The sequence below is a fragment of the Hemiscyllium ocellatum genome, chromosome 39 (genome assembly GCF_020745735.1).
Source record: "Hemiscyllium ocellatum isolate sHemOce1 chromosome 39, sHemOce1.pat.X.cur, whole genome shotgun sequence".
In the NCBI taxonomy this organism is placed as follows: Eukaryota; Metazoa; Chordata; class Chondrichthyes; order Orectolobiformes; family Hemiscylliidae; genus Hemiscyllium; species Hemiscyllium ocellatum.
In genome coordinates, this window is record NC_083439.1 from 5,813,124 (window position 1) to 5,834,560 (window position 21,437).

The following is a 21,437-nucleotide window of genomic DNA, read 5'->3' on the forward strand; positions in this document are numbered from 1 at the left end:
AACCACAAGACTTCGCACAGTTTTAAATTCTCAAATGCTTTAGTGGGGAGGTGTGAAAGAGAAAAGGTCATCTTTTTATTCTTCAACAGATGAATATATCCGGGGTCCACAATTTTTCTGGTAGTATTCATTTTATTTCACATCCAGTACTTTCTTTGCATAGCACAGAAGGTAGAACTGGAACGTCACAATACGGTCAGTCTTTTTAAAGTTCCTCTCCAACAAAGGAAAGCTTGAATACCTCCTTGGTCAAGAGTTACTGGCTACTGAAGGAAGTTTATTCAATTTACTCACAGAACATGGACATCACTGACTATCCAGCATTTCTAGTTGCCCTTGAAAAGGTGAGCTGCCTTATTGAACCTCAGCAGCCAACATACTGTAGGTTGATCCACAATGCCCTTAGGAAGGCAATTCCATAACTCTGACCTAGATAAAGTGATATATTCTCCAGTCAGGATGGTGAGTGGCTGGGAGGTGAATTTGCAGGAGGTAGTGTTCCCATGTATTTGCTACCCATGTCCTTTTAGATGGAAGTGGTCATGGATTTGGAAGATGCTGTTTAAGATCGTTGGTGAATTTCTGCAGGGCATCTTATAGACAGTACACACTGCGGTGACTGAGCATTGATGGTGGAGGGAATGGATATGGTGCCAATCAAGCAGCAAGTGTTCCATTTCACTCCTGAATTGTGACTTATAAATGGTGGACAGGCTTTGGAAGTCAGGAAGGAGTCTGATCTGCTCTCAATCACTGCTTGTGACACCTCCTGTTGAGTTTCAGATTAATGGTAACCTTCAGGATGTTGACAGTGGGCTTTTTAGTGATGGTAACAGTACTGAATGCCAAGGGCAGAGATCAGATTGACTCTTATCGGAGATGGTCATTCCCTAGCATTTGTGTGGCATAAATGTTACTTGTCACTTATCAGCCCAAGTTTGGATACTGTCCAGATCTTGTTGCATTTGAACATGGACTGTTTCAGCATTGGAGGAGTTGTGAATGGTGCTGAACATTGGTAAAGAATCCCACTTCTGACCTGATGGAGGAAAAGTAATTGATGAAGCAGCTGAAGTTGGTTTGGCTTAGGATACTACTCATAGCAACTATTGCAGAGATGTCCTGGGGCTCAGATGACTGACCACCAACTACCACAGCCATCTTCCTAGGTGCCTAGTACGACTCCAATTAGCAGAGAGTTTGTCCCCAGATATCCACTGATTACAGGTTTGCAAGGGCCCCTGACACACGTATACACACACACACACACAGTCCAATGAGTCCTTCATGTCAAGGGCTGTCGCTCTCACCTGACCTTAGCTCGTATGATCTGAAAGCAGCAGTTTATTGACTGCATGTTTAGTGCAGTATCAAAATTTCAGTTTGTTCTCACCACCTCGGAGGGCGTTCCAGGTCATGTGATATGCCAGACAAGTTCTGCCAATGCTACAGATGTGCTTGGCCTTTCCTCCTCTTTCCAATAAAGGATACTGACTGCAGCTCCCCAACTACTTTGTGATCCATCTTAGCCACTTTCTGACCAAACAATAACAAGCTGCTCTTGACCAGTTCCCTTTCGCTACTTAAAGGCAAATAACTGGTGGCACCTGGAACAGCCAGTGCAGTAATCTGTAATTAGTTGAAAATCCCATAAAACGTAACCACAGCTCAGGAATATGAACATTATAAACAGGATGAAAGGAGTTATTAAACATCATGGAGCTGGCAAAGAGCAGACATCAACCCAACTCATTTCAAGTAGTCAAATAAATAAATTTTATAAAAAATGCATTAAACATTAGATATTGAAATACCCAATGCTACTTTAGCTGAAGGAAATTGGAGAGGTTTGCATTCTTTTGGAACTGATGCAGTTACATATTACATGAACAAATTTATGAAATAAAACATAGGCTTCTTAAACTTGCTGCTCTGTAGATTGTAGCTTTAACCACATTTGTATTTTCATGTATCCAGACTAGGAAGAACATAGTGTAGCACATGCACTTTAATATTTTCACAAAGCAAAAGAAAAACCTTTAAAATAGATCTTCAAATGCTGAATTCAACAGCAGATATTTTCTATTCTTCCCATATTGATAAAGAGACCACAAAACATCATGTAATGTTGTATGAACAATTTAATCAAAATTGACTATTTATAGTTTAGACACTGCAAATAAAATATTCAGATTTCCAACAAAACCATGTTAAACAAAAATCTATTAGGTTTAATGGTTTATAATGTACAGTTGAAGTAATAATGAAATTATTGCCTATTTTAAAGCTTATGGTATGAGAGACTAAAGATATTGCCTTGATGCTGACATGCATATACACATAAAACAATGGGTTCATTCTAAAGTGCATTGTGTCAACTGAACAATAGCAGCAGCTCAGAACACGTGATGCCAGGGTTTGGTGATCAAATGTTGATTGCTTTTTAAAAAGAAATATATGTGGCAAGCATAATCATTTTTTCTTTTCTTTAAAAAGATAACAACAAAAAAAAAAGTCCACATATAGGATGCTGCAATTTACAAACAGAATTTCCCAAATGGTCTTATGAAAACCACAGACAATCTGTAAACAAAAGTTTTTTCTTTCAGTGATACTGGCTATTTGTTTGGAAAAAACAAAATCTCAAAACAAAAGATCATGATTAATCTACATGGGAAAGGTATAAAATTTGTATCCACATGTAAAAGTAAGCACAATGCTCATACTGTAAAATACATAATCTGTGATGTGCAATGAAACGGCACCTGAACATCAAATATATACAAAACAAGCCAGCTAAGTTTACTATTGTCTCAGTTCAAAAATGTTTACAGCATTGATATCACATTCCCGCTAATTTTGCATAGTATCATCTACCCTGCCGACACTTCACAATTGCCCACTATTGCCCAAGATTATTCTGTTGAAGGAAGTTTGTTTATAGTATCTGGCATTTATGGTTTTCTGCGCCTAGAAACAAAAAGGGAGAGAAATACATTAAGAAGCTATTTCAGTAAATCAGTCAAAACAAAATCAGAGTGATTATGTCACAAGAGGAAACCATTTGGCCCATCAAATCCATGCTAACTTTCTGAAGAACAATCTAGTCAATTCCCTGGCTCCATTCAATCCCTGTAGATGCATCTTTCAAGTGCCTATGAAATTTGGTTTGAAATCAATAATAGCCTCAGCTTTTCCCATCCATGTAGACTGCAAATTCCAGGTCATCGGCATACATTGCTCAAAATAACTTTCCTCAATCTCTCTCTGTTCCCAACCCCATTTCTCTTGCCCAACCCTTAGCCCTCTTGTCCTTATATCAGCAGCTACTGGGAGCAGCTTCTTTAGATTTTTGTTTAAAAGTGCCCCGTTTGTTCTTCTCTCCCTCACACCACACGTGCAAATCTTTAGCCCACATTTAGTTAAATTTACATTGCTAGCCAAGTTGACTACATGCAGTAACTATTGTCAAATTAAGTCAAAACCTCTGCAGTTAGACCTTCCTTCCAGAGATCCAAATTCAAGTTAAAATACTCTGTGGGACATTTTGCAGAGATATGTAGATTTCCAGGCACTGGGATAATTTACTGGCCAGCTCAACCAAAGCACAATTCAGAATTGCTGACTGTTCTCAGACAAATAAAGACCATGTGAAATAAACCTAAAGCAGATAAGATGACATACTTGGGTTGAGCATGATGCTGATACCCAGGTCCAAAGTTGCTTCCTGCTTTCATTTCTACAGCAACTGAACACTGAAAAACAGAATATCACAAGCTGAAAAAGCAGTATCAATGATCTTTAGTATTAGAGTTGATAACAGGCATAAGCAGAGGAATTGAGAAAGAGATGTTTGAGGAAGCTCCCCAGTGCTTGGCTTTAATCTTCAAAAACACCAAAAATACAGGTCATTACCCTTGTCTCCACATCGGTCCATTCTGATTCTGTAGTTTCTTCTTGTTGAGGGGGTGCTGATTGTGAAGATCTACGTTTTCTAGTAAGTGGAGACAAAATTAAAAAAGGCAAACACATTATTTACAGATTCTCCAAGATCATTGCACAGCTAGGGATATACTATACAGTTTGCAGCTTATAGCTTCCCAGGATCAAAAAGGTTGAAGTTTCCAATTTCAACATGCTTACATATTACCATCAGGAAAGGTTATAAAGTGGCATAACTATTCCTGCATTCATGAATCAACTATCTAGTTGATTATGTTCGCTTATCTTGGTGTATGACATAATCAAGTCTTTATATGACTGACCAAAAGGGTAGGTATTTAAGACAAACAAAAAAAAGGGCAAACATACTATATTGCAACAAAACTAAGAAATTTGAAAAAACTCAACAACAATAATATTTATTTTAAAAAGAGTGGACTGAAATCATTTTCACTGATTGAGCTAATAAGAATGAACTTTAACTGCAGGTGAAAACAGATTTGTGAAAGAAAATGCATTTTCTTAAAGCTTCAATACAAAGGGTCAGATTCTCAACAGTACAAGAAGCCAATTTAACCAATAACAATAAATTCATTCTTCAACTATTGCTGCTCTGCCAACTAATTTCTTCATTGAAATTACTCACCTGTTTAATTTTCAAAACACTAAAGAATCAAGGAGCTTCATTGTTTAAAATTCTAAATGATAATGCTTTTTGAAGAACTGTCTGAAGTGTGCAAAGGACAAGCATATAATGTTCGGTTTACAACGTGCAGTTCCCACTCAAATTACAAATGGGTATACACTGCTTGGAAATTCCAAAGCATATTGAAGTTAAAACAATGTACTGTATTAAAGAGGAGAGATATATTTTCATAAGACATCACTGGATATTACACTGATTCTTATATTCTTCCCATCATTAATCCAATGCATGCAAATTCAAGCTAATCTTCCAAAACTGACCATTATCATTAACTGAAATTCACACACCGTGCCACAATACATACCTCGTGCTGCCGGGTGCCTCTTGTTTTAGTTTTTCAATATCTGTGAATTGTACGGCCTGCCCACCACCCCTGGTTTTGTAAACTTCTCCCTTCAAATTACAATAAAATTCACACGAATCACTATCATGACAACACAGTGGAACTTTAAATATTGTTTACAAGTTTTTTTTTTAGAAAAGATGGTTTATAACATTTTTTTTAAAAAATGAAACTGAATCAAAAACAAACTGCCAATCCCAAAACTGAAATGATCAATTTTACCTGCAAACGTATTTGAAAAATGTTATTTGATGTAAAAACTAGAAACATGAAATCTTGATTTAGAGCATTTATCTATCAGAGTTATGATCGCTTAAGCTTAATTTACTTGAATTTTGCTGCGATTCTGTTCATTACCTTGATGAGCTTGGTCTCAATCTCCCCATCCGATGCAAGCTCCTGGTGTGTCAAAATGTACTTGTCACACTTAGCCAGAGCTTTTTCATTTGGCACAGCCACTGTGATGGCATTGGGAATGTGTGGCTGTAGGACAGTGTCTGTTTCCACGCTACCAACTGGCTTATGGTCTACCCATCGTTCCCCACCCGCTGAGCGTGACCGTCTGTGGCGTAGGCGAACAGGTGGTGCATTCTAAGCAGATTGAAACAGTAATCAACAGAAATTGTAATCAGAGATTCCTAATTAGAGGATCCCTTAAAAAAATACAGATTTGATTGGCAAAAGTAATGCAAAAAGAAAAATACATTGGTCTTGTTAATAGGAAGAACAAATTCAACATATATTTGAATTTTAAACCTATGCTTTGCTAGAAGATAACCTGGCAAGACCAGAAATGCAAAGCTGCATTATAATAGATTAGACAAAGCAGATTTTTTTGCATTATTTTCTGATTTAATTTGGAATTGCAAATAGCACAGTAAGTTTTCAACCTAAATGAGTTACTGAATTTAGAATATACAAACTGATTTGGTTAACTAGCCAGAAAAGACTTCAGCTAGGTTATGTTAATAGCCAACTGTAAGTTAGGAAAAGGATCCTTCATGATTATGCAAAGCAAGCCACCATGCACCAAAAAAAACAGAACCAGGTTTTCAAGACTAGTAATGCTACCACATACAAGAGCATTTCTCAGGCGAGGCAAAAGGAACCATGCTTCAAGACCTTAAGACATTTAGTAGCTTCACATGCACAGACAATATCCATTATCTAATTTTACATTTCCAATTGTATTTGTGCTGAAGCACATATTTAGGAAAAACCAAAACATGCACATTTCTGATGGTTAGAACAGAACTGAAAGCCAAACAACAATCAAAATGAAAGCTAATTAAAATTATTAGTGCTTGCCTAGAATCACAGTCAGCACACAATGAAACTCCCAACCCCCTTTGTCTTATATCTGGACTACAAGTGTGTGCTTCTGCATGACAGAAATAAAAAGGTGGTACAGCAGGCATTGAATTCTCCTCCTTTCGGATGAGCCATCAAATAACAGAAAAGGTAGATACATGCACAGGAGAGCAAGGAAATAGGTTATCTGACAAATGAGGTATATTTTTTTAAACACTTATTATGACATGCATGTATTTATTCAAATTAGTAACATTTTGACATTGGACAAACAGCTGGTTTTGCAAAATGATTGTTATCAGTATGAAAGTGTTTCCATTGTTTAGGAGCTTTCTCTCAACACTAGTACTTGGGTAGGAAACGGTGCATTACTGCATTTTATTGGACAGTTGGCCAAAAATTGAAAAGTTACATGTTGAGAGTTAGCCATATCATTCATTTCAAATATCACTTGCAAACTAAGAATAGTTATTTTTAAATCTAGATGTGTAACTAACCAGGCAGTAATTGGAAATGTTCATGTTGAACTTTATACTTCAAGATAAATACTGTATATGCAAAATATAAATATTGGAAAATCGCTTATTCTCTTAGTGAGAAATCAAAAACAGAAACGAACTACAATGAAGAGCGAGCACGATTTTATAAGTGATACCTCAGAAAACCAATCATGAGACAGTAGGAAGTGATGCCACTAAAACAGCTTTTACTTTTGAAAAAACAAATCAGGAATCATACATTGTTTAGCCAATCGGAACTGTTCAAGTACATATCAAGGCAATTAAAGTCTCAGGATGTCTCAGATCAGACACAGGCTTAGTCGTTATCAATATTTATTCAGGTCTGGGTCTTAGTGATAGTGTGTAGAATGTCAGAAGACAAGAAAAGAACTTCAGTCAACACAATTTAACAGGAGGCAGCATTTCATTGTAAATTGACAGAGTCCTTTATATCATTTGTACTGGTTTTGACAAACTGTACATATTGAGAAACTTGTGAAAACATATCCATATTTGGAATGATCTTGGAACTATTCAGGAATAGTAAATCTTTAGATGGGTCACTCAATTCAATCTATAATTATGCACAAGGTTTGTGTGGTGCACTGGTAGTGTCCCTACCTCTGATACAGGTTCAAGCCCTACTTGGTCATAACACATCTGATCAAGTTGATTGGAAGTAGCTATAACAAACTGATTGGTACTTGTGGAATAGTGGCAGTCCCACTACCTCTGGGCTTGAAAGCTTGGGTTCAAGTCCCACCTATTCCAGACATATGTCAGAATCTGCCTGAACAGGGTGATTAAAAATATCTTTAACTGTAGATTCACTTAGGTCTTAAAATGAAAGTAAATTCAAAAATCTTAGTCAGTACTACAAGGTCAACTAATCATCAGAATCTGTCCTCTAAAGAACCTTTGAGGTTTCATCTTTATACCTACATGCCAGTTCCCAACAATGGGAGCTTACATGCTACTTTCCTTTAACTAACTGTTGCATCACATAAGAATTACCCAAATACCAGAGCTTCAGCAGAATGATGCCAGCTTTGTCGACTCCTTTCCTTCCCTTGGAGGAATGAATGGAGCACTGGAAGGATTTGCAGGTTGATAGCTATGATAATGATCATAACATGACCTATCATGACCCAGAGCAAACCTGAACCCAGAGCTTGCAGAGAATACTCCCACATTACCAGATACATACCAAAAACATTAAACGTTAGTGTGAAAAATTGCAATTAGAAAAATGTAAGGGTGTATAAAAATAACAAGGAGAAAAATGTTTTCTACAAAAGGTTCTACTTAGCACTGAGTAAACAAACTTGATAGGTACACAGATATTGGAATGTGCAGGCTCACCCTTTTTGTGGCATGTCAAAACTCAAAAACTGAAAAAGGCAAATTTAAATCCAAGCACAACAATTCAGACATATATTAGAGATTGTTGTGGCTTTTTGACAGTTATTTGAGCCTTGGACCTTTCATCCAAATATACAGATGAAGTGGTGAACTGAGAATTAGACAATTTTTGCAATTAAAGCAAGTAAAAAAAAGCAGTTACAACAATAAGCAGCAGCACACATTGCTTGTTGTCTGCATCAATAGCTTAGAAATAAACATTCAGCACTTGCCAAACAATCAGTAACTTCAAACATTCTAACTTGTCCATATAGACTATACTGTAAGTGTGTATTAAACCTATAATGTATCTCTCTCTCTCTAGACATTTTCCACAAGGTTGAAGCTGTGACAAATGGAACAGTCCATTCTCAGACTTCTTGCAGTATCTTGACATCAGAAAATTTGCATTGAAATAGTGCAACGAGGATTAGATTTTAAGCTGATAATTCTAAATTTGGACGTCACATATACAACTGTCAAAGATATGCAGGGAAATCTAAAATAACAAGGTTGTTTGATTATCACAAGTGCACAATGAAGAGGTAAGAGGTCACAAGGCCAAGGACTCACTCTCAGGTTGCACAGTGATGTTGCTTAGCAGGATTATTTTAACAGTCATCTTAAAGCAACATTAAAGTTTGCAAGTTTGCTATAATAAAGTCACCATAATCCCACCATGATCCCAGAGGACACAGGGCTGCTCTCCTGTTGCAGAGAGATGACTAGTGGAGAGTTTAACTGAGGGTCACCTTCTCACAGACTAGAGGCAATGCAAAGAAGGCAGGACCTTTAAAAGTGACCTCAGTTGGTGTGAAAATTGAACCCACAATGTTGATGTCATTGCATTGCAAACCAGCCATCCAGTCAATTGGGCTAACAGACTGAGAGCTGAGAGTGTAACTCTTGAGTCTGATCTGAAGAATAAACATATGGCTCTCAAATCATTCACTGTTTCTTTATTCACAGATGCTGCCACATCTGTTAAATTTCTCTGGCAATGTTTCATTCAGATTTCTAACAACTGCACTAATTTGGCTTTCTGTGCAGTTCTAATGAATGTTCTCCTGCATATGATCAAATGTTAGAAATAACACAACTGACAAAACCTAATTACTGCAATTACAAAACTAGCTCAATTATATTTCAAAGTCTGTCCTTTGATTCAGTACAGCAAGTTTGGCTTGACCATTCAACATTATACAATTCACAAAGTGAACGACCCGACACGAGTATCAGTTACCTATACATACGTTAAGAATTAAAGGACACAAGAACAAGTAATTCCCCTAGAAAATGCTCATTAAGTATCATTAAATCCTGTCAAGTATTTTCAAATGGACAGCAGTGGTTCAAAGCCAGCAGCTCATCACTAGGTCCGCAAGGGAAAATGGAGACAGGCAATAAATGTTGGCCTAACAAGTAGTGGCAACAGCCCATGAATGAATTTTTTAAAATCTCTTGATGGGTACGCATAACAAGCAACCAGCAAGGAGCAATACAGCAGCAGTTGGACATTGCAACAGAATATAAAGACTGCGTGGATGATACTGACGAGTAATTAAGTTGACTTCCTTCTGCCAATGACCTATTCCTTTTCATGCCCACAAAGCATTTTACGTTAAACCAAGACTCTTATTGTGTATCTCAGTAAAGAGCCAGCAAATAACCAGTCTTGTGTAAAATGCACACTTATTGTAAACGTCACACATTACATGCACCAATTCTCTCAAAACTACAGCAATAGCTCAGTTATCAGTAACGCTTTGCACTTTTATGGGAATTGAGAAAGAAAATACAACATTAAAATCAATTTAATAAATCAGTCTGCTTTCATTACCTTCCACCCATTATTTATACAAGTTTCCAATTTCTGTTCTGTACAACATGGGAAAGATACACACCTGTATTAGTTAACTTATTAAAAATCTTAGTTTCACACATTACTTGTTCACCTTTTTCAACTACAAATTCCTTTGTCATATTTAGACTGGAAGCTTGTAATCTTGCCACAGATTTCTTAGATAAACAGTTATGTAGGTCTCTCATGGAATTGTCCGATATACTTTTTTTTGTAGACGATAGGAGTACTGCCAATGTGATGAGAAATAAGTGTGATCACTTAGAGGAAGTGTGTGCTGTGTGCAGTGCTTTCTTTGGTGCCTTAATTGTACAATTTTACCCTTTACAATCTTTAGTGCTCACTAACCCGCTGGGGTCCATCCTGGTCTACTCCGCCTTCTCTTCTATAGCCGTTGACTTTGCCGCTGCCCAGCTTGTTCACTCCCTGCCTTCTCTCTTGGAAATTGGAGTCCCTAACTTGTGGAGTCTCCAGCAGTCTACGTTTATTCTTGGACAGTGCACTAGCATTTCTGTTCCATTCTGGAGTTTTCTGCTCCCATTCGGAGATGCAGGAGGCCACAGAGATGGTGCTGCAGGAGTTAGAGCGCCTATGCAGCTGTGGCCTAGATACTTGGCAGTTCTGGCTAATGGGTTGGGATGCTAAACTGTTACCAGGAAACTATAGAAATAGGATGAAAAATTAGAAAAGACATACACTTAAAAATATATACAGTGATCAGATTTTTTTTCAATATTTAATAGTTATTAACAATAAATAGTTCTATTTTGTACTGCAGTTCTGATCCATCTATTAGAAAAGTAGCAAGACTTGCTGGGATATGGGTAGAATAGTCATATCAGCCATTGTCTGGTACCTCAGAGTACCATTATTTGTGTGAGGCGGAAGTTGTCAGGCTATTTGACTGTTGAAAATATCATTGCCAAACCCTAGCCTTAACCAGCGAGAACCACTGGAGTATCCATTGGAGTTCCTCTTCACCACTTAAAAACCAGATATGCTTTCTCAAACATACTGATTTTGCAGATATGATCCAGGTTAGAAAACTTGCAAATGAATATGGAAATAGTCCACTTGCATTTTTCCTTATGTGCTGATATCAACAAGTACAATGGTAGATTTTACTAAAACCGCACAATTTACCTTACCAGTTTACCTTCCTAGTTTTTATGCACAATTTTTCTTGCATCATATTTTCTGCGTAAAAAATTAAAGAGCACAGGCGTCCTAAAGAATTCATGTGCCCCTAGAGAACTCAAGCAGAATCAAGGTTGAGTGCTGCAAAGATATATATAAACATAGCTACCAGGATTACTAACAATGAGCTGCAGAATAGACACAGGGTGGTAATTATTGCAACATCAAACTTTGGTTTTGATTCATTTAAAATTTCATTGAATATAAAGATGTGGAAGATAACTAATTATTAAAAGTCAATATAACACGGCAGTGAACGTCCTTAATACAGAACATTTACTAGTAAATAGGATAAGAATTTATCCCATAGTCACAAAATGTCTCTGCTATTACAAAGTGAAAGGTACAAAAACTGATAATCACTTTATAGCAATGCAATGCTAAAATGTTGAGCAAATCCAAGAAATAATGAATAAAAGAAGTGTGTTCCTGAGCTCTTTTCCCTTCCCTATCATCTACTGTGAACAATCAAAAATTAAATCGGGTGCAGATGCATAGGATAGATCATGAAAGGAGCAGCTAATTGATGCATCCATATCTCATTCAAAAATAATCTGGATAAATCCTCTTTGCCAACATCAAATGCAAGTACTCCATGCTAGTGTACCCCATGCTAAATCTCTCAAGCAATGCACATTTCTCTTGGGTATGGAGCTAGTGCAACATTGAAGACATGTGAAAGACAACTTTAATTTAGTTGAATTTCCATTAAACTACCAGAATGCTTGGAGCCATTTAGGTCATTGTGAAAGCAAAATGGTTCTATAAACTTTGTGGAAAGAGAGGAAGGTTTAACTATATAGAGGAATCAAACACAGCCTCAGTTCACCATGGGGCAACAATCTGTCACTTCAAAGAGAAAAATAACCATTTTTAACAAAACATACAAAATTTCAGAAATTGACTTTCTAGGTGCAAAATACATGCCCCGAATATACTTAACCTGATGACACAATTAGCCACCTGATCAAGTTTGCAAAATGAAAAATAATTTGTATCGTGGAATAATGCAGTAATGTACAAAAAGACCCATTGCTAGATGGCATCTCAACCTTCATCTAACCTCATGAAACAACAAAGTCACAACACATAATATTTTACCAAACATACCATTTTAAAATAAACTCATGGCCTGCAGAATTATATATAGGAATTCAAATGACAAGACAAAGCAGTAACTTGATCAAAGATGTTGAAAATACATTCCACTAAAAAGCATTATATAATGTTTTTTTTTCCAAATTGGCAAACACCAAATATTATCCTAAAAATTAAATATACACAAAAATTTAGTATTGTGCTAAGCAACTTAAGCATCTTACTGTACATACAGGAACTGAAGGTGGAGATGCCGACCGCACATGTACACGGACTTTCTTGTCGTTTTCCCTTGGTGTCCTCTCTGGTTTCTCGGCCCTCTCTGTCCTTGCCTCTGCAACAATTGCTTTGAGTTGCTTGAGCTTTTCATCTTTTACCCAAAGCTTATTTTGCATCTCGAGCTGCTTAGCTTGAACACGACGTTCCTGCAGGTTGATTTGGCCAAATTTGTATTTCCCCCAAAAAGGTTTGGGGGAGGTTGCGGAGAAAGAGAAGTAAAAGGAAGAAAGAGAAAAAAATTAATTTTCCTTCACAATAACTTTAGGGAATTTAGTGAACTTGTATATTAATTTTATTGTTACAGAAATATTTCAGGAAGAGACAAATCAACCCATGGGCGGTCTCTATCCAAACCACAAAATTCTTTTTAAGTTTACTTCGCTGGGTTGCTCTATTTCAAATTTTGTAAGCCTGTGTGCTTGAAGCAAACTCTTGCCAAACTGGTGACTAAAATCAGGCTAAGACAATTTAGCAAAGACACTTTTATATGCGAGTTAGTTAGAACATGGTACCATCAATAGTTTCATTAGCAATCTATTGCATTATATTTCCTTGACTCATGGTTCAGAGCTTCCTTGTCTACCATTATAGTTGCTCTCTTTTCCATTTCTTCTTCTTCTGAATATTGGTCTCACTTTGTTTCTTGTAAAGTTGTCACTTGCTGTCCACAGTACATCAAATCTTAGGATGTCTAATTTCTCTTTTTCTATTACTTGCTTTCGTTTCTCTGGCGTTCCTTGCCTATCCGTATTTGTTAATTCTACATTCCTATTCTTTTATGAACCTTGCGCAAATGTATATATAGATTCTGCTGGATGGCAGCTTGAGTCCTCATTTCCTCCCTTAGCAAGCAAAATTTTGATTACCCTTCGACTGGGGCTCCTGTCCACACAATTGGTGCTTACATGTGCTGACATCATTCTGTGCCATCGTCTTGGCTAATTTTCAATGATCATTTGCCATTGTGTTAGTTGCTAATAATTCAACCGTTGTGACAGGTAATGCTGAGTTACAAATGATACCAATACCACTCTGTTACAAGGTAACAGTTCATACACAAAATATTTTCTCATTTCCATTCCACCTCTCAAAAAAAGTATAAAGATGCAAAATCCTACATTCTCTTGTCAGGTGTCTGCAGTCATATAGATTACCTGACACCCTGGCCAATGATTAAGTTGCAACACTTTTCACATGTTCTCCCAGGCTAGAGCAGCCCTACACTTCTCTCAATGTAAGAACCAAGAGAAGCTGTTCCCTTCCCCCAAGACTGGCAAGGTCATTTGTCAGACCTCAAATACCACTTCCTTTTCAAGGCCAAACAATTTCACAAGCAAACATCCCGACGGGGTGGGTAATTAAATGATAAAGTTAAACAAATAGATTAAACAGGAGAGTGGGAAGAGCTACATGTTTGATATGGGAGATTAGCGCAGCATGACTGCGGAAAGATTTGATGCAGGAGGAGATATATGGTCTTGGAAAAAAGAAATGAGTACAGCCAAAATCTTAAAGAAGATGGCTTATAATAACAAATACATGATTCATGCACCATGAAAGATTATAAACATGGAGACTGGTGATAAAGGAAGATTTCAACTGGACAACATATACAGTTAGGACAAAAGACACAGGAATAATGCTAAGAAGGTTCAGCTGGGGGAAAAAAAAAAGAGTCCATTCATATGTTTGCGAAAATGAAAACTATCTGCGCTGAAGACCCAGAATGGAATATGCAAAAATAAAGAAGCTTGATCATGTGAGTGTACCTACTAGAGAAGGTGCAAAACTTGACCTACTCTTGGGAAATAAGACAGGGCAGGTGACTGTAATTCTATTAGATTTAAAATAGTGATGGAAAAGGATAGACCAAATCTAAAAGTTGAAGTTCTAAGTTGGAGAAAGGCAAATTTTGAGGGCATTAGGCAAGAACTTTCAAAAGCTGATTGGGGGCAGATGTTCGCAGGTAAATGGACGGCTGGAAAATGGGAAGCCTCCAGAAATGAGATAACGAGAATCCAGATATTTCCGTCAGGGTGAAAGGAAAGGCTGGTATGTATAGGGAATGCTGGATGACTAAAGAAATTGAGGGTTTGGTTAAGAAAAAGAAGGAATCATATGTAAGGTACAGTCAGGATAGATGGAGTGAATCCTTAGAATAGTATAAAGGCAGTAGAAGTATACTTGAGAGGGTAATCAGGAGGGCAAAAAGGGGACAGGAGATAGCTTTAGCAAACAGAATTAAGGAGAATCCAAAGAGTTTTTACAAACACATTAAGGACAAAAGGGTAACTAGGGAGAGAATAGGGCCCCTCAAAGATCAGCAAGGTGGCCTTTATGTGGAGCCGTAGAAAATGGGAGAGATACCAAACGAGTATTTTACATCAGTATTTACTGTGGAAAAGGATATGGAAGATATAGACTGGAGGGAAATAGATGCTGACACCTTGCAAAATGTCCATATTACAGAGGAGGAAGTGCTGGATATCTTGGAACGCTTAAAGGTGGATAAATCCCCAGGACCTGATCAGGTGTACCCTAGAACTCTGTGGGAAGCTAGAGAAGTGATTGCTGGGCCTCTTATTGAGATATTTGTATCATCGATAGTCACAGGTGAGGTGCCTGAAGTCTGGAGGTTGGCAAACATGGTGCCACTGTTTAAGAAGGGTGGTAAGGACAAGGCAGGGAACTACAGATCAGTGAGCCTGACCTTGGTGGTGGGCAAGTTGTTGGAGGGAATCCTGAGGGACAGGATGTACATGTATTTGGAAAGGCAAGGACTGATTAGGGATAGTCAATATGGCTTTGTGCATGGGAAATCATGTCTCACAAGCTTGATTGAGTTTTTTGAAGAAGTAACAAAGAGGATTGACGAGGGCAGAGTGGTAGACGTGATCTATATGGACTTCAGTAAGGTGGTCGACAAGATTCCCTATGGGAGACTGATTAGCAAGGTTAGATCTCATGGAAGAACAGGGAGAACTAGCCATTTGGATACAGAACTGGCTCAAGGGTAGAAGACAGAGGGTGGTGGTGGAGGGTTGTTTTTCAGACTGGAGGCCTGTGACCAGTGGAGTGCAACAAGGATTGGTGCTGGGCCCTCTACTTTTTGTCATTTGCATAAATGATTTGGATGCGAGCATAAAAGGTCCAATTAGTAAGTTTGGAGATGACAGCAAAATTAGAGGTGCAGTGGACAGTGAAGAGGGTTACCTCTTGTTCAACAGGATCTTGACCAGATGGGCCAATGGGCTGAGAAGTGGCAGATGGAGTTTAATTCAGATAAATGCAAGGTGCTGCATTTTGGGAAAGCAAATCTTAGCAGGACTTACACACTTAATGGTAAGGTCCTAGAGAGTGTTGCCAGACAAAGAGACCTTGGAGAGCAGGTTCATAGCTCCTTGAAAATGGAGTCGCAGGTAGATAGGATAGTGAAGACGACATTTGGTATGCTTTCTTTTATTGGTAAGAGTATTGAGTACAGGAGTTGGGAGGCCATGTTGCTGCTGTACAGGACATTGGTTAAGCCACTGTTGGAATATTGTGTGCAATTCTAGTCTCCTTCCTATCAGAAAGATGTTGTGAAACTTGCAAGGGTTCAGAAAAAATTTACAAGGATGTTGCCAGGGTTGGAGGAGTTGAGCTATAGGGAGAGGCTGAACAGGCTGGGACAGTTTCCCCTGGAGCGGAGATTGAGGGGTGACCTTATAGAGGTTTACAAAATTATGAGGGGCATGGATCGGGTAAATAGACAAAATCTTTTCCCTGGGGTCGGGGAGTCCAGAACTAGAGGGTATAGGTTTATGGTGAGAGGGGAAAGATATAAAAGAGACCTAAAGGCAACTTTTTCACAGAGAGGGTGGTACGTGTGTGGAATGAGCTGCCAGAGGAAGTGGTGAAGGCTGGTACAATTGCAACATTTAAGAGGCATTTGGATGGGTATATGAATAGGAAGGGTTTGGAGGTATATGGGCCGGGTGCTGGCAGGTGGGACTAGATTGGGTTGGGATATCTGGTCGGCATGGACAGTTTGGACCGAAGGGTCTGTTTCCATGCTGTACATCTCTATGACTCTATCTGAAAGATTTAAACAAAGTATTAGTTAGAAAATTCAAGAATACCACCAACTCAAAAGAGCAATGTTAATCAATTGAAGAACAAGAATGAGCCACAAAGAACATATGGTTAAGAGGAAGGATTAAAAAAAAACTTGTTTTAGGTTGGTAATGTTGCAAAAGTCAAAAAATGAAAATCAGAAGAATATTGAAGATAAGTTAAAATACAAGTACATGAGAATAATGAGACACCCAAACTGAACTGATAGGAAAAAGAGTAATGTTGACATCAGATTTAATTAGACTAGAAATACTGGAGTGAGATAAAAGCAGCAAGGCGATAATAAAACCAAAAAGCTGCTGGAAATCGATGGAATACCTACAGAGTTGATTAAAAACATGGGATTGAACTGAACATCAAATGTTTACTAAGCCCCACAAAGATATTTACTTATCTGGAGAATGCCCGAGGACTTAATGCAAACTATAATGATCACCCAAAGAAAGCAGCTAAAAGAATGCTGTTCTGACTATCATACAATTAGTCTAATCACCCACGCATTTAAGGTTGCTTTGAGAGTTATAACAAAGTTAATGGCTAGGAAGGTGCAGAACTACTTTTGAAATGATAGGTCTGGATGCCTGGTAGGAAAAGGGACAAGAGAAGGATGCAGAGTCTGGAGTTTAGACAGGAATTATATTTTTGTAGATTTTCTAAAAGCATTTGAACAATTAAACTCAATAGTGCCCAAAGACATTGGAGCAGACTGGTGAGATACAGGACTTGTAAGAAATCTGCAAATGAGACAAAAAGCAGAGAGCACAACTACCTGGCAGTTAGAACCAAGTGCAACTGAAAAGGAGTTGGACTGATCAGATGGGCAGAAAATTGACAAATGAAATTCTGCTTAGACATGTACAATGTGATGCGCTTGAGGAGGTCAAAGGCAAAGGTATTCACAATAATGGGATCAAATGGAGCAACGTAGAGACTAATTTGCTAAATAATTTTGAAATGTGTATTGTTAGAAAACAAAGGAGAGAGTTTGTTTGTTGAAAATGTATATGACAAAATGCTGAGGAGAGTAAATGAACAAGGAAATTTGTTAAAATTTAAGTAGGAAGGCAGAGAGCCTGGGTAGAGCATTTTAAGAGCAAATAGACTTGCAGGAGGTGCAGAAGATATTGGAAAATGAAAATAATGGTACAGGTGAGAGAGAGAGAGAGAGAAGACTATAACTCATACAACTCATCTATGGCAGAATACACAAATTGATGGTGAGTTAGAATGTTGTTTTATGCAAATCAGTTTGGAGACTTCACATTACAAAAGCAGACAAATAAAATCACATACTGCAAAAGAAATACTCTTCAAGAAAGAAAAAGTCTCAACAGCCTTAATATAAATGTTCAAATTATTTTGTAAATACTGATTGTTAACAAAATATCCTAATGTCTTGTTTGTACAAAATATTCCTTTTTATGGCAATAATATGCAAGATGTATACTGATCTGGAAGTCTTCACACTGAATTGCCACATTTTCAAACACAGCTGTTCCACTTAATTCACACATTGCATGATGAGTTGTTTTTAATTTCTGAACATCTGTATTTTCATTTTAAAAAGAGCTTTACTGAACACAAAACTGGAAGTATTAAAACGGTAACCCTGTGTAGATCGTGGAATTCAGAACCCAAATTACTCACACATTCTTTCTCCCATTTCATCTTTGTATCTGTCATCACTCCTTGCATTCTCTGCTCCAAGCGCCGTTTATCTGATAACTCTCGATGCAGCTTTTGGTCTCTCTCCTCCAGCTCCTGTTGCAAGGCACGCTTGTCCTCTTCATAAATATTTGCTGTTTTTTGCAATATCTCAATCTTGGAAATAGAAACATAAAATTAGACTTGGCTATAGAATAATAACAGTAGGATTTGGCATTACTTTCTCCCATTGGGAACTGTGAAAACAAAGCTTCCCTTAGCCATAGAAAGGTGCTACTAGAATGAGCATCATGACCTGTTCACACCTACCACTTAAGGGATTCACCATCACCAAGGGATTCAACATCACCAAGGCAAAATTAGCTTCTAGAGTACTAATTGTTCAGAATTACAACAATTTTAATCCTGATTGTAGGTAGAAGTCGTCATTCGACTCACAGAGATGGCTAATAAGCCTAAGAAAAGCTGCACTGGAATAGAAGAGAGTGGTCACAAGCTAGCTACAGGTACATCAAAAGCAAGCTTTGAAATGTTGAGAATGTGCCGATCAACTAAAAATATAGCGTACAGATATTCATAGCCACAAATCACATACACATACTTACTCACGCCCTGGTGTCCAGAGCAAATAAAACAGTAGAAAAAAGAAAATTACCTTGTACTCCAAGGTTTTAACTTTCTTCTCCAGTCGCTCAGTCTCTGCTTTTTGTCCATTAAGAAACCGGTCCTTTTCAAGCAGTTTTTCTTGCTGATCCTGTATGTAATTGTCCTTTGCTGCGAACTTACTGTCCCAATCGTGAATCATCCCTCTGATAGCGTTTACTGAGCAACATTAGAGCAAAAGAAATTTCTAGAGTTTTCTCAAAGCCAAAATTGAAGGGGTGTTAAGGGATTACACTATTCAACAAAATAGGAAACTTTTACTGTGCCCGTTACATACCAGTTTTCTTCATCTCCTCAGCTGCCATTTGGCGTATTTTATACCTTTGCTCCAAACACTCTATTAAACGTGGTAAAGTTTGCTCGTCATTGGGATCAGTTATCTCAACTGAAGGCAATGATGCAAAACTTTGCAGCAGAGCTTCTGCAGTAGACGAGTCTTCTGAGATGGCAGACATGCAAGAACAAAAAGAAAAAAACCTCAATTGGGAATGTAAAGCAAATATTACTGTCCACAAAGCCCTTTGACTCTTCATTGATTGTTTTTTATTGAAGATTTTAACATTTGAAAAGGTGCTTTTCCTTCCCCATTGCAAAAAAATTAGAACTACAACAGAAAGCAAATTTTAAAATATTTTTGCCGAAGAAAATTTAGAAATGGCAAAATAGTTTTTCTTCAGTTTATGAAACCAATATTTGTATTCTGGAGTTTAGTGAGCAAATAGAATATACTACATCAAAATGCAAAGAATAATCGTGGCCAGGCCAGATTTTTAATCTAAAAAAAAACACACAGAGTGGAGCAAAGATAAAAGTTCTGTTCAAGCAAAAAGATCTATTGCTGGGGAAAAAAAACTTGATTCTAATTCTAAAGGCAAATACATTCCTTAGATTGTACACAATGTGCAGGTTTTGACTTCTCAACCATGACTCAGTTGGTAACAGTCAGCAAACCACGAGTACCTCCCCCCCCAGTGCCACTTCAGTGACTTGAACAAAATTCCACCACAGTTCTGAGGATGAGCTACACTTTAAAAATAAGACATTACCCCAAGGCTTTATCTATCTTCTCAGGTGAATGTGAAAGGTACAAACATCCCATAAGGCTACAACAAAGAGGAGGAAAGTTATCCCTAGTGTTCTGGGCTAATAATTATCCCTCAAATCAACATCACCAAAACAGATTTTGAACATGACTGTTTCTGGGAGGTTGATGAGAGCATATTGGCTTCTGTTTCCTCTGTTACAATAATGACTACACTTAAACACAATGCATCTTGGGATATTTCCAGTTCATGAAAGGTGTTAAGGTGTTATGTAAATCCCAGTTTCTTTTTCTCAAATATTTTAGGGTGCATCTCCTGAAATGCCAATTCCAAAGAATAAAAAGGAGCAAAACTTTAATTAAAACACGGATGAACTGTGAATCGAGCATCAAATTTGCAGACATGACCAACTTGTTAGATTTTGGATGAGGAGAGCAAGGTTGGGTTTGAATCATCTAGAAAGGAGGACACCACATACAGACTCTTATTGAAACTTTGGGAATTCATTTCGAACAGGTTGATGCCCATTTTAAACTAAAATCAATCCCAATATCAACTTTTTGCTCTGCACACTGTACGGTACCTCCATACATGGGACCTCCTCGTAGTTCTAGCTTCCTTGCCAATTCTTCTTTGAAAGCCTGATTCCTGTATCGACGGCCTGGAGTGAGACCACAGATTGGTTTATCTACAGGTCTAGCCACTTCAACTTCTTGAGTCATTTCAGCAAACCTCATAACCAGCTGCAATGTAAAAATATTCAAATCAGAACGTCCCAAGCATGAATTCAAAAGGATCTTGACTGAAAAAGATGCCAACTTTGTTTTAAGAAACCAAGAAATGAAAGCTCTTTACAAACCTCAAAGCATGCTTTAGAGGTACAGCCTCTTCATCAAAAAAAAGACAAATTTAAAAAGTGTCAAGAAGTTGGGATATAGCCCAGATGTACTACATCTTGCCTCAAGGGACACATATTCAGCAATAATACGCTAATGGAATAGAGTGGTGCTGGAAAAGCACAGATCAGGCAGCACCCGAGGAGCAAGAAAATCGACGTTTCGGGCAAAAGCCCTTCATCAGGAATTGCCCAAAGACTAAGGATGTTAGATATGACAATCTCCCACATTCTTTTGGCAACACTCACCAAGGTTTCTTCATAGTCATCAGCTTTGGGATTGACACACACAATCATCCGAACCTTTCCCTCACCATCAAAGTAATTTTTAAAAAGATGAGTGAGCTTTGAGTCTCTGTATGGAACCATCTGAAAAGAGAAAAGCTCCCACATGACACCTTGCACCGAAATTATTTA

The 21,437-nt window shown here is 37.8% G+C and overlaps 1 protein-coding gene across 6 annotated transcripts in view; it reads right to left on the reverse strand.

Annotated features, from left to right (window-relative positions):
• Positions 1-2,178: 2,178 nt before the first annotated feature.
• kif23 (kinesin family member 23) overlaps positions 2,179-21,437 on the reverse strand; it is a 48,634-nt gene continuing 29,375 nt past the window's right edge. For 2 of the 6 annotated variants that reach the window (XM_060853035.1, XM_060853033.1), the window contains 12 exons: positions 21,270-21,389; positions 20,709-20,868; positions 19,360-19,518; positions 19,075-19,241; positions 18,402-18,575; positions 12,593-12,784; positions 10,413-10,724; positions 5,349-5,582; positions 4,953-5,041; positions 3,916-3,994; positions 3,685-3,755; positions 2,179-2,970 (listed from right to left, as the gene is read on the reverse strand). In XM_060853035.1, coding sequence (XP_060709018.1) covers positions 2,955-2,970; positions 3,685-3,755; positions 3,916-3,994; positions 4,953-5,041; positions 5,349-5,582; positions 10,413-10,724; positions 12,593-12,784; positions 18,402-18,575; positions 19,075-19,241; positions 19,360-19,518; positions 20,709-20,868; positions 21,270-21,389 — 1,773 coding nt within the window. In that variant the 3' untranslated portion in view covers positions 2,179-2,954. Of the gene's footprint in view, positions 2,971-3,684; positions 3,756-3,915; positions 3,995-4,952; positions 5,042-5,348; positions 5,583-10,412; positions 10,725-12,592; positions 12,785-18,401; positions 18,576-19,074; positions 19,242-19,359; positions 19,522-20,708; positions 20,869-21,269; positions 21,390-21,437 lie in introns of all 6 variants that reach the window. The other 4 variants (XM_060853034.1, XM_060853032.1, XM_060853038.1 and 1 more) reach the window with 2 other exon arrangements.